At 42.7% G+C, this 15,408-nt stretch overlaps 1 protein-coding gene across 1 annotated transcript in view; it reads right to left on the reverse strand.

Moving 5' to 3' along the window:
- The window catches only part of LOC126982754 (serine/threonine-protein kinase 10-like), a 114,361-nt gene that overhangs the window by 24,423 nt on the left and 74,530 nt on the right, over positions 1-15,408 (reverse strand). The window contains 4 exon segments of the mRNA XM_050835082.1: positions 5,460-5,539; positions 5,772-6,195; positions 11,989-12,124; positions 13,011-13,319. Of these exon segments, the coding sequence (XP_050691039.1) occupies positions 5,460-5,539; positions 5,772-6,195; positions 11,989-12,124; positions 13,011-13,319 (949 nt within the window).

The following is a 15,408-nucleotide window of genomic DNA, read 5'->3' on the forward strand; positions in this document are numbered from 1 at the left end:
ATAATGAATACATAATTTAAAAGCTGATTCTGTATTTGCTTCCTTTAGAGGTTATATAAAATAATGAAAATTTATATCCATAGCTCTATAAATCCCATGTATAATTAGATATGAAACAATTGAATATTTTATTCAGTTCTTAATGATATGAAAAACATGAAAATAATGAAATGGAAAAATTTTCTTATATTTGCTATATTAGAACTGATAAATTGAGGTTTAGGTAAGAGATTGGTCAAAACTATTTCACAAATTGGGTAATGCATGAGTGAAACAAATTAAGCATAAAAGGAATGTAATTGATGGAAAAATGATTGGAAGTTTAAAGTGAAGATTAAGAGATATATGGATGAAGAGGAAAGCAAGTAAATAATTTGTTTTCAGGTGGTACTATGAGTGTGTTGTCTGGCCTTTTAGAGTCTCCTTACATCCTTGGGTATATATCCAGTAAAGTTTTACGTATTGCATGGAATCGAGTATTCAGTGGAAACTCAGTTGTTGGTCAATCCTCATCTCAAACAAATCAGCTCCCGAACATATTTTCCAAACAAAAAATGTACAGTACCCTCCCGAGTTTCACGCTGCTTTGGTATGTACAGGTCACATCTACCTAATGGCAGCGTCACGCACACTGCTTTAAAAGGTGGTGGACGTTTTCCTCCAATTGTTGGGCTATGGGCAACCACGGTTGCCTGTACGCCCATCCGGGAATGAATTGTCAGTCTTGTTGCCTCTTCAATCTTTTCAATAATCCCCTCACCTTCCTCCTCCACTTCCCTCACAACCTTCTCCGCAACATTTTTCTCTTGTTTCTCCCTTATGTGCCTAATTGGTTGTGCCTCCTCCTTCAGTCGAAACGCCATTACACACTTCTTCTCAACTGTATTCCTCACCAAATTCTCCTTCTCCTTAAGTTTTTTTTTTTTTTTTTTTTTTTTTACAACAAAGGAGGCAGCTCAAGGGCACAAAAAAAGACAGTAATAAAAAAAAAAAAAAAAGGCCCACTAATCACTGCTCCCATAAAAGAATCAGAAGAGGTGGCCAAAAGCAAGGTCAAATTCGGGAGGAGAGGTGTCCTGATACCCTCCTCTTGAAAGAGTTCAAGTCGTAGGCAGGAGGAAATACAGATGAAGGAAGATTGTTCCAGAGTTTACCAACGTGAGGGATGAAAGAGTGAAGATGCTGGTTAACTCTTGCATAAGGGGTTTGGACAGTATAGGGATGAGCATGAGTAGATAGTTGTGTACAGCAGGGCCGCGGGAGGGGGGGAGGCATGCAATTAGCAAGTTCAGAAGAGCAGTCAGCGTGGAAATATTGATAGAAGATAGAAAGAGATGCAACATCATGGAATTTAAGAGGTAGAAGACTATCAGTAGGAGGAGGAAAGCTGATGAGACGAAGAGCCTTAGCCTCCACTCTGTCCAGAAGAGCTGTGTGGGTGGATCCCCCCCACACGTGAGATGCATACTCCATACGAGGGCGGACAAGGCCCCTGTATATGGATAGCAACTGCGCAGGAGATAAGAACTGGCGGAGACGATACAGAACGCCCAACCTCGAGGAAGCTGATTTAGCGAGAGAGGAGATATGAAGTTTCCAGTTGAGATTTTGAGTTAAGGATAGATCGAGGATGTTTAGTGTTGAAGAAGGTGACAGCTGAGTGTTGTCGAAGAATAGGGGATAGGTGTTTGGAAGATTGTGTCGAGTTGATAGGTGGAGAAATTGAGTTTTTGAGGCATTGAAGGACAAAAGGTTCCTTCTGCCCCAATCGGAAATGATAGCAAGGTCTGAGGTTAAGCGTTCTGCAGCCTCCAGTCTGGAGTTGTGTACTTCCTGTTTTGATGGTCTTCTATTGAAAGAAGTTGAATAATGCAGAGTGGAGTCGTCGGCGTACGAGTGGACAGGACAGTTTGTTATGGAAAGATCATTGATGAATAACAGGAAGAGAGTGGGTGATAGGACAGAGCCCTGTGGAACGCCACTGTTGATAGGTTTAGGGGAAGAGCAGTGACCGTCTACCATCGCAGAGATAGAACGGCCAGAAAGGAAACTGGAGATAAAGGAACAGAGAGAGGGATAGAATCCGAAAGAGGGCAGTTTAGAAAGCAAAGACTGGTGCCAGACTCTATCGAAGGCTTTCGATATGTCTAGCGCAACAAAGAAAGTTTCACCGAAACTGCTGAGAGGATGACCAAGAGTCAGTTAAGAGAGCAAGAAGATCGCCAGTAGAATGCCCGTTGCAGAATCCATACTGGCAATCAGATAGATTAGAAGTGGAAAGGTGCTTTTGAATCTTCCGGTTAAGAATTGATTCAAAAGCTTTAGACAGACATGAGAGTAAAGCTATTGGGCGGAATTTTGAGGGATTGGAGCGGTCAACCTTCTTAGGCACAGGCTGTACAAAGGCATACTTCCAGCAGGAAGGAAAGATAGATGTTGATAGGCAGAGACAAAAGAGTTTGACCAGGCAGGGTGTCAGCACAGAAGCACAGTTTTTAAGGACAATAGGAGGCACTCCATCAGGTCCATAAGCCTTCTGAGAGTTGAGGCCAGAGAGGGCATAGAAAACATCATTAGGAAGAATCTTAAAAGCAGGCATAAAGGAGTCAGAGGGGGGATGAGTAGGAGGAATATGCCCAGAATCGTCCAAGGCGGAGTTCTTACAGAAAGCGAAGAGTTCAGCCTTAGAGACAGATGAGACAGCAGTGCTGCCGTCAGGGTTAAGGAGAGGAGGGAAAGAGGAAGAAGTGAAATTGGAGGAGATATTTTTGGCTAGATGCCAGAAGTCACGGGAAGAATTAGAAGAAGCAAGGTGTTGACATTTTCTATTGATAAAAGAAGTTTTGGTAAGTCGGAGAATAGATTTGGCACGATTCCGGGCTGAAATGTAAAGGTCATAGTTAGCGGGAGTTCGAAGGCTCTGGAACCTTTTGTGAGCTGCCTCTCTATCTTTAAGAGCACGAGAACAAGCATGATTAAACGAAGGCTTTTTAGCATGAGGAGTAGAGAAAGTATGTGGAATGTATGCCTCCATTCCAGAGACAATCACCTCTGTGATGCGCAGAGCACACACAGAAGGGTCTCTCTCCTGGAAGCAGTAATCATTCCACGGGAAATCGGAAAAGTACATCCTCAGGTCGTCCCACCGAGCTGAAGCAAAATGCCAGAAGCATCGCCTCCTTGGTGGGTCCAGAGGATGTACAGGAGCGATAGGACAGGATACAGAAATAAGGTTATGATCAGAGGAGCCCAACAGAGAGAACAGTTTGACAGAGTAAGCAGAAGGATTAGAGGGGAGGAAGAGGTCTAGAATGTTGGGCCTGTCTCCAGGATGGTCGGGAATACGAGTAGGGTGCTGAACCAACTGCTCTAGGTCGTTGAGGAGAGCAAAGTTGTAGGCTTGTTCACCAGGCTGGTCAGTGAAAGAGGATGAAAGCCAAAGCTGGTGGTGAACATTGAAATCTCCCAAGATGGAGATTTCAGCGAAGGGAGAGTGGGTCAAGATGCGCTCCACTTTAGAGTTCAAATAGTCAAAGAGTTTTACATAGTTAGTAGAGTTAGGTGAGAGATAAACAGCACAGATGTATTTAGTAATAGAATGACAATGAAGTCTTAGCCAGATGGTGGAAAATTCAGAAGAGTCAAGGTCGTGGGCACGAGAGCAAGTGATCTCGTTGCACACATAGGCGCAACATCCAGCTTTGGATTGAAATGTAGGATAGAGATAGAAGGAGGGAACAGAGTAGAGGTTGCTGTCAGTAGCCTCAGAAACCTGTGTTTCGGTGAGGAAGAGAAGGTGAAGTTTAGAGGAGGAGAGATGATGTTCCACAGAATGAAAATTAGAACGGAGACCGCGAATGTTGCAGAAATTGATAAGGAGGAGGTTTGAGGAGTTATCAGGAAACCTCTCAAGTCAGCAGCCAGAAGGGGAGTCCTCCCTGGGGGAATTTATGGTCCCCCCCCAGGCAGGGACCACTGCTGTAGTCAGGTCAACATCATTTTGCTGACTTTTCACAAGATCCCTAAGGCTCTTTCTTTCCTCTTCCTGTTCCTGTTTCCATTGCTTTTGTTCTTGTTTTATTACCTTAACATTTTTAAGGAAATTCTCCCTTTCCTCCTCCTGCTGCTTCATAATTTGCTGCTGCCATTGTTTCATTTCCTTCACACTATCCACTTCACTCTTCACCACCTCCACCCCCCTGGACAACTCTGCCTTGAGGGCCCTGTTTTTCTCCTTCAACTTGTTTTCATTGGCCTCCAAGGTCTTCACCCTCATTTCCAATTCGGCAAACATCTCCCTCATCTCTATCACTGTGTTTTCCAGCGAAACCACTCTCCTATGCATCAATACATTCGACAACTTCTTGTCCTCCTCCCCAAAACCAGAGAACCCCATACACCCCTGTGGTGTGTTGGGGTGCGGTGTATTACACCCCTCAGCACTATGTTGACTGTCGCCTTCAGCTCCAGGTACATTCGGCTCCCTACTCGCTATGACAATTCTCTCTTCCTCCTGCACACTCAATCAATTCCACAACAGGCCATAGACATTTGGGACAGCATGAGACACACTTTGTGTGTGTGTGTGTGTGTGTGTGTGTGTGTGAGAGGGAGAGAGAGAGGGTGTGAGTGAGGGAGAGATGGGAGGCGCCTCTTCCAGTTTCAGCTTGCTGTTCCTCGACTCTTCCCTCCCTTTCTCGCCATCTAATCAATGTGTGTGTGTGTGTGTGTGTGTGTGTGAGAGAGAGAGAGAGAGAGAGAGAGAGAGAGAGAGAGAGAGAGAGAGAGAGAGAGAGAGAGAGAGAGAGAGAGAGAGAGAGAGAGAGAGAGAGAGAGAGAGAGAGAGAGAGAGAGAGAGAGAGAGAGAGAGAGAGAGAGAGAATGTTTCTCTCCCTCTCTCCCTTCGTATCACTGAGGTGTCAATCTTTTGACCCTCTCTCTCTCTCTCTCTCTCTCTCTCTCTCTCTCACACACACACACACACACACACACACACATGGCCTTTCAGCCTTTTACTCCATGAAATCTGTGTGTACTGCCGGTGAATCAGTGGGATATTTTCCATGATCTTACGTCTGTGTCTTTCCCTTCCCTCTCCTCCACTTTTCTCCACAAATCAATTTCTTTATCACAACTAATATAAGGAAATAAAATTCAGCAGACACATGTCATGTACAAATAACGCAAATTTCTCTGTATACTTATGAATACATCTCAAAATTATCAAATAATTTATATTTTCTTTATGTGCACCATTTAATTTTGCATGTTTTTATATATAACACATGATGATTATGTTGATTTTATGGCTGAAAACTTGTTATAATCAGTAGTGACGTTTGAAATAAACACTCATAATTAGGCCCATGAGAGGTGTAGTGTGTTGTAGTAACCCAATATTGGATGTGACTCTATAACGCACACCTAAATGTTTGTTATTTGATACTAGAGCAACTTACTTTTCTGTTGTTCTATGAGTCTCCTTGCCAACACCATTAGAAAGAATCTTCACCTCTGGGGAGCATGGAACTGAGGCGCTCTGTAAGTAAGCATTTTTGTTATAGGGGAGGTCCTACTGAGCTTCAAATTAAACTTCACCATGAGTTATTAGATTTCTCACTAATGTAGATGAATACTGCATAAGTTAAATCTCCTCTTTGTTAATCTAAATTGCTAAAAAAAAAGTCTATTTTAGCAACAGAGATGAATTAATAGGAGGGTGCTAATGCTTTATTTTTTTCATTATTAGGAAAAGGAAAACACTACTATACCTTAGCAACAAGCTCTGAGTTATTAAACACTTCATCATCATCCACATCTGTTGCCTCGACAGTTGTACCCTCAATGTGAACAGACAAAGCGGGTCGATTTTCCTCTTCTGCCGAGCTTTCAGACTGTCCAGTTGAGGCTGTACCCCCACTGACATTTGAAATGTTGGAAATGTTTGATGAGGTTTCCAAGTGTCCCTGGTGGTCTGTCTCAGTTTGAACAAGAGACTTCTTGGTTGGGCTCTTCTGATCAACAAGAGCTGTTGATGTTGCTTCAGGGGAAGGAGTATTTTCTACTCTCTTAGTATCTGCTTTTTCTTCCAAGGCATCCACTGACACAACAGAAATATGGGTGGTGTCATTTGTGGATGGAAGTGGAGAGACAACTTCTCCTTTAGTTTCTTCAACTGTCACTTCATATCGAGACCTATAAGGAATTTTTTAATTAAAAACATAAATATCATATACAGTAAAACTTTCATAACTCAGAATGATAGGAGCTCCAGTCTTACTGAGTTATTTAATATTCCATATTGTGCAATTCCCCCTACCTCCAAATTTGCTTAAAAATTTAAAAATTGAAAATACAGCACCATAAAGCAACACTGATGGTAATGGTGATGGCTGACGGATGGCTGAAGGCTGACTGATTAAACGATGGGATTGTTTTCATAAAAAATAATGTTAAAAAAAAAAAATGCAACCTTTTGCTTGTTTATTCATGTTGAATGAACCATCTGAACTCATTGAAAACAGCGGTGAAATTCAAATTACGATATGTTGTGTAATAGTCACACTAGAGGGTGTGCAATGTAGCTAGTGTGAGCTGCTGGCACTTTGTGCAGACAGACACACTACTGGCTGGCACTGGGGCTGGCACAGCTGGTGAGGAACCCAGGAGCGACAAATGTTACATCATCACTCTCTACGTGACTCTCACTACTGCTGCCACTGTTCACTATTATCACTGCTGTCATTGTACTTAGAATAATTATCACAGTTTGTCTCATCCTTTCCTGGGGTTTTCCTGTATTTACTCTACATGTGCTTGGTGTGGCTTTAAAAGTGGCTCAGTTAGGACAAATGGCATTATCTCACATCCATGAGGGTCAGATATGATGCCATGCAGAAGGACAAGTCATGGAACCCAAAAATTAAGGGTAACATTCAAAATTTTGGCACACAGGCATCTGCTTAAATAAATGACTGCCAGCTGAGCAGTCCATGAGATTTGATTAACTGAATGATAGCCATTGTTTAAACTGTCTGCTTCAGCTAACTTGAAGCTATGAGTGCCTGAGAAATGGTTAAACATGGATGAAATATGAGACTCGTAAAACAGCATGGAATATACGTTAGTGTTCTCCTTTCATAACCATATAGCAGCTAGCATTATTGTTTTTCACTTATATACCATTGTTACTGGGTTGTTTTCACCACAAAATAAATCTACTTGTGACATCTGGTATCCAGCCTTGATGCTCCTCAGGAATAAGGGAGAAATGAACAGCCAAATTTGTTGTATATTACATCATTAGCCATTTTTACCATCACACACTGGGGGAGAGACAGAATGGATACACTAAACTGACCAGTTTCCGGAAATGGGTCATATATGGTGGATTGCCACGTCACCACAACCTTCAATTTCCTTGAATTTGGAGTCACCCAAGTTGGGCAATATTGGTGGGACCAACCCATTGACACTAAACACTTCCTGACATATATGTCTGTTATGAAGCGCATGGGTTGAGGGTTAAACACTTAAAAAGTGAAGAGTAAAGCTCAGAGATATGGAGCAAGGTCAGATATGAGTGTGTAGGCAGACAACATGTGAGAGATTGAAGAGCAGGAAGTGAGAAAGTGAGGAATGTGAGGTGGGTAAGGAGTGTCATGTTGAGTGTTCAATGTACCTATTAGGTGCAAAACTTCCTGCAGGTGAGGACAAAGGGAGGGGAACACCAACAAAGCAGATGGTTTTTTTTTTTTTTTTTTTTTTTTTACAGCAAAGGGAGACAGCTCAAGGGCACAAAAAAGTAAACATTAATAAAAAAAAAGCTACTGCTGCTCCTAAAAGAATCCAAAGAGGTGGCCGAAAGATAAGTCAGTTTCGGGAGGAGAGGTGTCCTGATACCCTCCTCTTGAAAGAGTTCAAGTCGTAGGCAGGAGGAAATACAGATGAAGGAAGATTGTTCCAGAGTTTACCAGCGTGAGGGATGAAAGAGTGAAGATGCTGGTTAACTCTTGCATAAGGGTTTGGACAGTATAGGGATGAGCATGAGTAGAAAGTCGAGGTGCAGCGGGCCAAGGGAGGGGGAGGCATGCAGTTAGCAAGTTCAGAAGAGCAGTCAGCGTGGAAATATCGATAGAAGATAGAAAGAGAGGCAACATTAAGGGCTTGGAATTTAAGAGGTAGAAGACTATCAGTATGAGGAGGAGAGCTGATGAGACGAAGAGCCTTTGCCTCCACTCTGTCCAGAAGAGCTGTGTGAGTGGAGCCCCCACACATGAGATGCATACTCCATACGAGCGGACAAGGCCCCTGTATATGGACAGCAACTGTGCAGGGAGAAGAACTGGCGGAGACGGTACAGAACGCCCAGCCTCGAGGAAGCTGATTTAGTAAGAGATGAGATATGAAGTTTCCACTTGACATTTTGAGTTAAGGATAGACCGAGGATGTTTAGTGTTGAGGAAGGTGATAGCTGGGTGTTGTCAAAGAATAGGGATAGTTGTTTGGAAGATTGTGTCGAGTGGATAGGTGGAGAAACTGTGTTTTGAGGCGTTGAAGGACACCAGGTTCTTCTTGCCCCAATCGAAATAATAGTAAGGTCTGAGGCTAAGCGTTCTGCAGCCTCCAGCCTTGAGTCGTTAAGTTCCTGAAGGGTGGGTCTTCTATTAAAAGAAGTTGAATAATGCAGAGTGGAATCATCGGCGAGGAATGGATAGGACAGTTCGTTTTGGAAAGAAGATCATCAATGAACAACAGAAAAAGAGGAGATAGGACAGAACCTGTGGGACTCCACTGTTAATTGATTTAGGGGAAGAACAGTGACCGTCTACCACGGCAGAAATAGAACGGTCAGAAAGGAAACTGGAGATAAAGGTACAGAGAGAAGGATAGAAACCGTGGGAGGGTAGTTTAGAAAGAAGATTTGTGCCAGACCCTATCAAAAGCTTTTGATATGTCCAGCTTAATAGCAAAAGTTTCACCGAAACGGCTAAGAGGATGACCAAGAGTCAGTTAAGAAGGCTTAGAGATCACCAGTAGAACGCCTATGCGGAACCCATACTGGCGATCAGATAGAAGGTCAGAAGTGGAAAGGTGCTTTTGAATCTTACGGTTAAGGATTGATTCAAAAGCTTTAGATAGACAAGAAAGTAAAGCAATAGGACGGTAGTTTGAGGGATTGGAGCGGTCACCCTTCTTAGGTACAGGCTGTGTGAAGGCATACTTCCAGCAAGAAGGAAAGGTAGATGTTGACAGGCAGAGGCGAAAGAGTTTGACCAGGCAGGGTGACAGCACGGAGGCACAGTTTTTAAGGACAATAGGAGGCACTCCATCAGGTCCATAAGCCTTCTTAAACAAAGATGACCTCCAACATAGAAGCTCCCCCACGATATTCCATCACCACTTCTTATAGGCGACCCTATAGTGGAAACAGCAATCATAGTTGAATGAAACATTTGCAGCAGGCAAGAAGATACAAATGATATGACAATAGCCATACACCTATAACTACGACAGTTCCTTTGTTTACAAACACTAGTGTTCCCCCCTCCTGTAACAGCTCCTTAGGGAATAATGTGAGGGATCTGTTATGTGGGACACCATTTTTGTTACGCTCAGCTATTCTAGTGTCCAGTTTGACTCACATGCCCACCTGCGGAGAGCTGCACTGCCAACAGGTACACAGTTCAGTAGACCCACTACGCATGCAATGTTGTGCAACATTACACAATAGAGCTAATTAGTTATGCCAAGATGGCAGTGTTCGCTAAACTCCCTGCTGTCATTACACAAGGGCAGTGTTTGTTAACAAAGACATTGTGGTCATATGAGTGTAGCCAGTCACCTCTTCTGCATCTTCTTACTTTCTACAAATATTTAATTCGACTATGACTGCTGTTTCCAGTAAAGGGTTGCCTGTAAGACCTGCTGAGGGAATATTGTGAGGGAGCTGTTGTGTTTTATTGCACTCAACTCCAGTGTCCAGATTGGCTCAACTTCCCTACCTGCAGGGAGTTGTGCACTAATGGGTCCACTGAACACATTCCTGGAATCTGGTGGCTACTCTGAGAAACTGAATTATGAATTGGATCATGTCATGTTATTCTAAAGAAATTGTGTAATTAAAAAATTGTGTAAAACCAAACTCGCTTACCCATGTAAGGCAAGAAATATTTGTATACAGTATATGTTGAAACAATGCTAGTACAGGCTTGCCATAACAAGTAGAAGCCACTATGTGTGTTTCTAACTCTGCAAAATGTAGATTCGTAGGAAAGTTTCGTTTAGTCGGCGCAACGTCTGTGGTCATATGCCGGAGAGAGACAGAAGGGGAAGGAATTATTAGGAGAAGGGAACAGATCCCAGGAGACGGGACACAACCCCTGATTAATACCCGGTACCCACTCACTGCTGGGTGGACAGGGGCGTAGGGTATCGAAAAAGCTGCCCAATTTTTTCCACTCCACCCGAAAATCGAACCCGGGCTCTCTCAGTTTTGAGCCGAGTGTGCTAACCACTGCACCACGAAGCCCCCTGTATTCGTTTTTTTTTTTTTCCCCCCCTATCATGAATGAGTTCAAATTAATTTTCAATTAATGATTCTTTGTCTTACTGAGTTATATACAATTTCAAATTATAGAATACAGGTAACTCTCGATTTACGCAAGTATTGCGTCCTTGAAGAGGTCGCGTAAATCAAAAACAATGTAAATCAAACAAGAGGTAGGTTTCTGTCGAAAAATAAATATTCACTTCATTCAGTGGAGAGAGAGAGAGAGAGAGAGAGAGAGAGAGAGAGAGAGAGAGAGAGAGAGAGAGAGAGAGAGAGAGAGAGAGAGAGAGAGAGAGAGAGAGAGAGAGAGAGAGAGAGAGAGAGAGAGAGAGAGAGAGAGAGAGAGAGAGAGAGAGAGAGAGAGAGAGAGAGAGAGAGAGAGAGAGAGAGAGAGAGAGAGAGAGAGAGAGAGAGAGAGAGAGAGAGAGAGAGAGAGAGAGAGAGAGAGAGAGAGAGAGAGAGAGAGAGAGAGAGAGAGAGAGAGAGAGAGAGAGAGAGAGAGAGAGAGAGAGAGAGAGAGAGAGAGAGAGAGAGAGAGAGAGAGAGAGAGAGAGAGAGAGAGAGAGAGAGAGAGAGAGAGAGAGAGAGAGAGAGAGAGAGAGAGAGAGAGAGAGAGAGAGAGAGAGAGAGAGAGAGAGAGAGAGAGAGAGAGAGAGAGAGAGAGAGAGAGAGAGAGAGACAGAGAGAGAGAGAGAGAGAGAGACAGAGAGAGAGAGACAGAGAGAGAGAGACAGAGAGAGAGAGACAGAGAGAGAGAGACAGAGAGAGAGAGAGAGACAGAGAGAGAGAGAGAGAGAGAGAGAGACAGAGAGAGAGAGACAGAGAGAGAGAGACAGAGAGAGAGAGAGAGAGAGAGAGAGAGAGAGAGAGAGAGAGAGAGAGAGAGAGAGAGAGAGAGAGAGAGAGAGAGAGAGAGAGAGAATATCCATATCACCAAGATATCCACTCAGCCTCACTCGTGTGAGGAAGAAATGAGGGACACCATGAGCGGCTGGCTAGTATTGGTACCGGTACCGAGCAGTCTGGTACCAGTACCGTACCGTACAGCTGGTACCGGTACCTGCCCACCCCTATTGTTGAGTAGTGTGGCAGCGTGGGTACTGTATTGTTGTTCAAGTGGCGCACGGGAAGAACTGAGCTCAGCTGTGTGGCCGCGGCGCCGTGTGAGTCCAGTTGCCTGAGACATATGGTGGTCACTCCATAAAATATCGCGTATAAGTGGAAAAAACATGTAAATTAAACATTTATTTGGATTTTGGACCCTGCGTTATTTCAAAAATGCGTAAACCAAACTCGCGTAAATCGAGAGTTACCTGTATCAAGTTATAAGGATTTTGCTGTGTATGCAAGTAAAATATATTTCAAGGATCTTTACAGTTTTCATTTAGTTATTATAAAACTTGAACTTGGATAATATGTTCTCATATTGTACTTACTGTGTAGATGAATGAGATTCTGGTTGCTGACCCTCATGAAGTATAGAAGAATTGCAGATCACAACTTCACTTTCATCTAACTTATGGCCATCATTTGGAAGTACATGAACCTCCGTGATGCCCTCTGGCTTATTTTCTGAAAATGAAAAACAAAACAAAACATTATTTGTAAAAGAGGGGCCTCCAAATCTGTCTGTCATGAGTAACTCATGACACCAGAAATTTTGAGTATGACTGGTGTGGTGTATCACAAAGTTGCAATTTGGGGCAAAAAAGCTAAGTAGCAATTATTTAATTGATCCAGAACATTAGAAACTCTGGATCTTTATATATATCATGTTTTGTTTCCTTACCTCTCAAATAATTGATATAACAACTAATTCTAGTTGATGTAGGTGCTTATAAAATAGCAGAGGATAATTAAAAAAAACTGTTGGAGACTTTCTAAGGTGCTACAGGTACCTTTCAACTGATGCGAGTTTTGTATTCCTGTTAAGTTTGCATTTTGAAAATTTTGTGTACAGTGCCCTCCTGAGGTTCACGGTTGCTTTCTTCTGGAGGTATAATAGCGCCATGCTCGAGGATCATAAACTCGAGCAATAAAAACAAGGAATAAGCACTTATTTATTCCAGCCCATGGAGAAGCCAACTTTTTTTCCCCACTTCACTCCCTTGTTATCTCAAAATACATACCTTGAAAAAAGGAAAAAATGGGAAGAGAAAACAGGTCGTTTTGATGCCGCAGCTGAAAGTGACTGCCTTACAATTGGCTGACAGTTTTGAAAACACGAATGTGATTTGCTGCGAGTCCGATGACATCATCGACTGTGCTCACCCAATCAGCGGCCTCTCCGCCTTAGCACATCTCTAACTATGATGAAACAAAAGCATTGTGACTCTGAAGTTAACACTGATAGTTACTTTTGTGATGATTGAAATATTACCCTGCTTCCTCTTGCTGAAATAGACAAGTTTGCAATAGGAACTTACCATTACTACATTAATTGATATTAATGTATTACCTTTTGGAAGGGAATCTAAGGATACAGCTTCAGCAATGGGCACATCTTCTTTCCTCATCTCCTCTTCATCTGGAGACAGAATAACTGAGGACCCACTAAGAGTAACAGTTGAATCCTTTTCAAGGTCTTGGGTACTCTTAATTAATGCTACATCCATAACACTCTCAATGGCTGATTCTAAGCAGAGTATTGCCTGTTCTTCTGCCTCAGACACTGATGAAGAGGATGTGGAGGATATTTTCGAGGTAGGATTTGAGTCTTCGTGAGTTGAAGGTTCTGTTTTTAAGTCCTTCTCAACAATTGCAGGACCTAATAAGAAAATTTAAATGTTGTAACTTAAGACAAAAAACATGTTAAAAAGTATAAACATATACTATAGAATAAAATGATTTATCAGTTAGTAAGTGGTATAAATGAAAAATATAGCATGCAAAGTAAATTATAACACCCATTAGTAAAATAAAGTGCATTAGTAATAGCTGATGAATTTCATTTTTTTGAATTGGTAAAATTCATAGACATGAAAAATTGCACGTATGTAAAATTTACTTGAACATTATGATTGCCATCAATGAAGACGTTTCCTGGCCACAGAGGGTGATATGTTAAAAAGGCCATATGATCATTATAGAGCATTACAAAAAATCAAATCAGCGCCCAATGAGTCGAGCAGCACCAAGCAGCAGGAATGAGAAACAGGATGCTCGGGAGATATTCAAATTTAGTCTTAACCTAAGGTTCATTAGACAGCTATAATGAGCTACATGCACTACATACTGTGGAAAAATAGAGTCATAAGGCTACCAGCCTTGGAGGCTGTGCGTGGCCTGCACTGCAATCAAATGAAGAATGAATATGGCTAACAAAGACCCTCTCTTCTTTCAATGTTTGTAGTGTTGATTGGTACTTGGAGACCAACTCAGATGCCAACCTCCACCAACAGCACTGTTGTTAGAATAAGCACCTCATGTATTATGAAAACAGCCGAATATAATGATGAACAGCGTACTATCAGGTCCTCATGGGCCTGTCCTTTTCTGCATTCTACTACTGTCTTGTTCTGCTATGATTGGGACCAATTCTCATAGGAGGTTGCCTACATGCTTCCTTAGGATAAACCACAGGTCTGCCTGGATGTTGTGGTCTGCCATTTTAGCATGCTTCATAAGTTGCCCCCGCAGCTACAATCACATGAAATGTTCGGGAGGGGGTAGAGCGGGGGAGCTGCTACTGAGCTTGCCCTAGATGTTGATTGCCAAATATTCGGTTGTTTTTTGGACTACACAGTACCCTCCCGATTTTCGTGCTCCCTTCGTTCCAAAGGTATATCGCTAAACTAGCGGATCGCAAAATTCGGGGTATTGAAAACACTGAAAAAAGCGCTTATTAGTTCCGGCCCGTGGAGAAGCTGACTTTTTTTCTCCACTTTACTCCCAAAATACGTACCTTGGAAAAAGGAAGAAAATGAGAAGAGAGGACGGGTCGTTTTGAAGCTGCAACTGAAGGCGGCTGGCTGCCTAATGATTGGCTGACTGTTCTGGCAACACGCTTGGTTCGCCGAGTCTGATGACATCATCGCCGGCGCCCATCCAGTCAACAGCCTCTAAGTATGAAGAAACGAAAGCTTTGTGAATCTGGTCAATGTTAATAGTTAAATCAATAGTTCATAGTTTTTACCAAAGGCCATTAGCGCGCATCGCTGTGAATCTCGCCCCAGCACGTGTGAGCACGGTCACCAAACCGCTAGTTTCTCAGGAATTTTGTACAGAGATTCATAGTCGGCTGCATTTCACGGGAAACTCACCGAAATTCTAGTCAGAAACTCAGTCACCAACATGTCGGTTATTTTCTCGTGAGTTCGGTAAGTTGTGGTCACAAGAAGAAGAAGAGCGTATCAACTGATCGGTTCAGTAGCTATCTGCATGTTTATTTCAGTACCACAATGAGTTTCACAAAGCCAGATAAGCCTGGAGTAAGCATGTTGAGCAGGTCTTGGACTTGAGTCTTGTCCAAGCGTACCCGCTGCCTCATCGTGTCTGAGTCCTCACTGTTACGTACGTTCTCATAGCATTTAACAGTAGCAAGCTGTAACACACTTTCCTTTTGTCTCCGAGCTAACCACCCAGGAACCAACACATGCTTTCTTTTCATTTTTTTTATTTTTCTTCAGCAAATACCACAAAGCAAACTCTGCAACATCTGGATCCATTGTTTGTTTTGCTTTTCAGCTGATATATCCCAGAATGCCACAGTCCTCTGTGTGACCAAACTTGAAGATAAATTCGAGGCAGAAAATTGTCAGGAGATAATTTTGGTGGAAAATTCCCGAGAAGCTAGCTTGTGTGACCGCGCCTTTAAGCTGCTGGTGTCAAACCGGGCCTTTTCCTCCAACTGCATT

The sequence above is a fragment of the Eriocheir sinensis genome, chromosome 51 (assembly GCF_024679095.1).
Source record: "Eriocheir sinensis breed Jianghai 21 chromosome 51, ASM2467909v1, whole genome shotgun sequence".
Lineage (NCBI taxonomy): Eukaryota > Metazoa > Arthropoda > Malacostraca > Decapoda > Varunidae > Eriocheir > Eriocheir sinensis.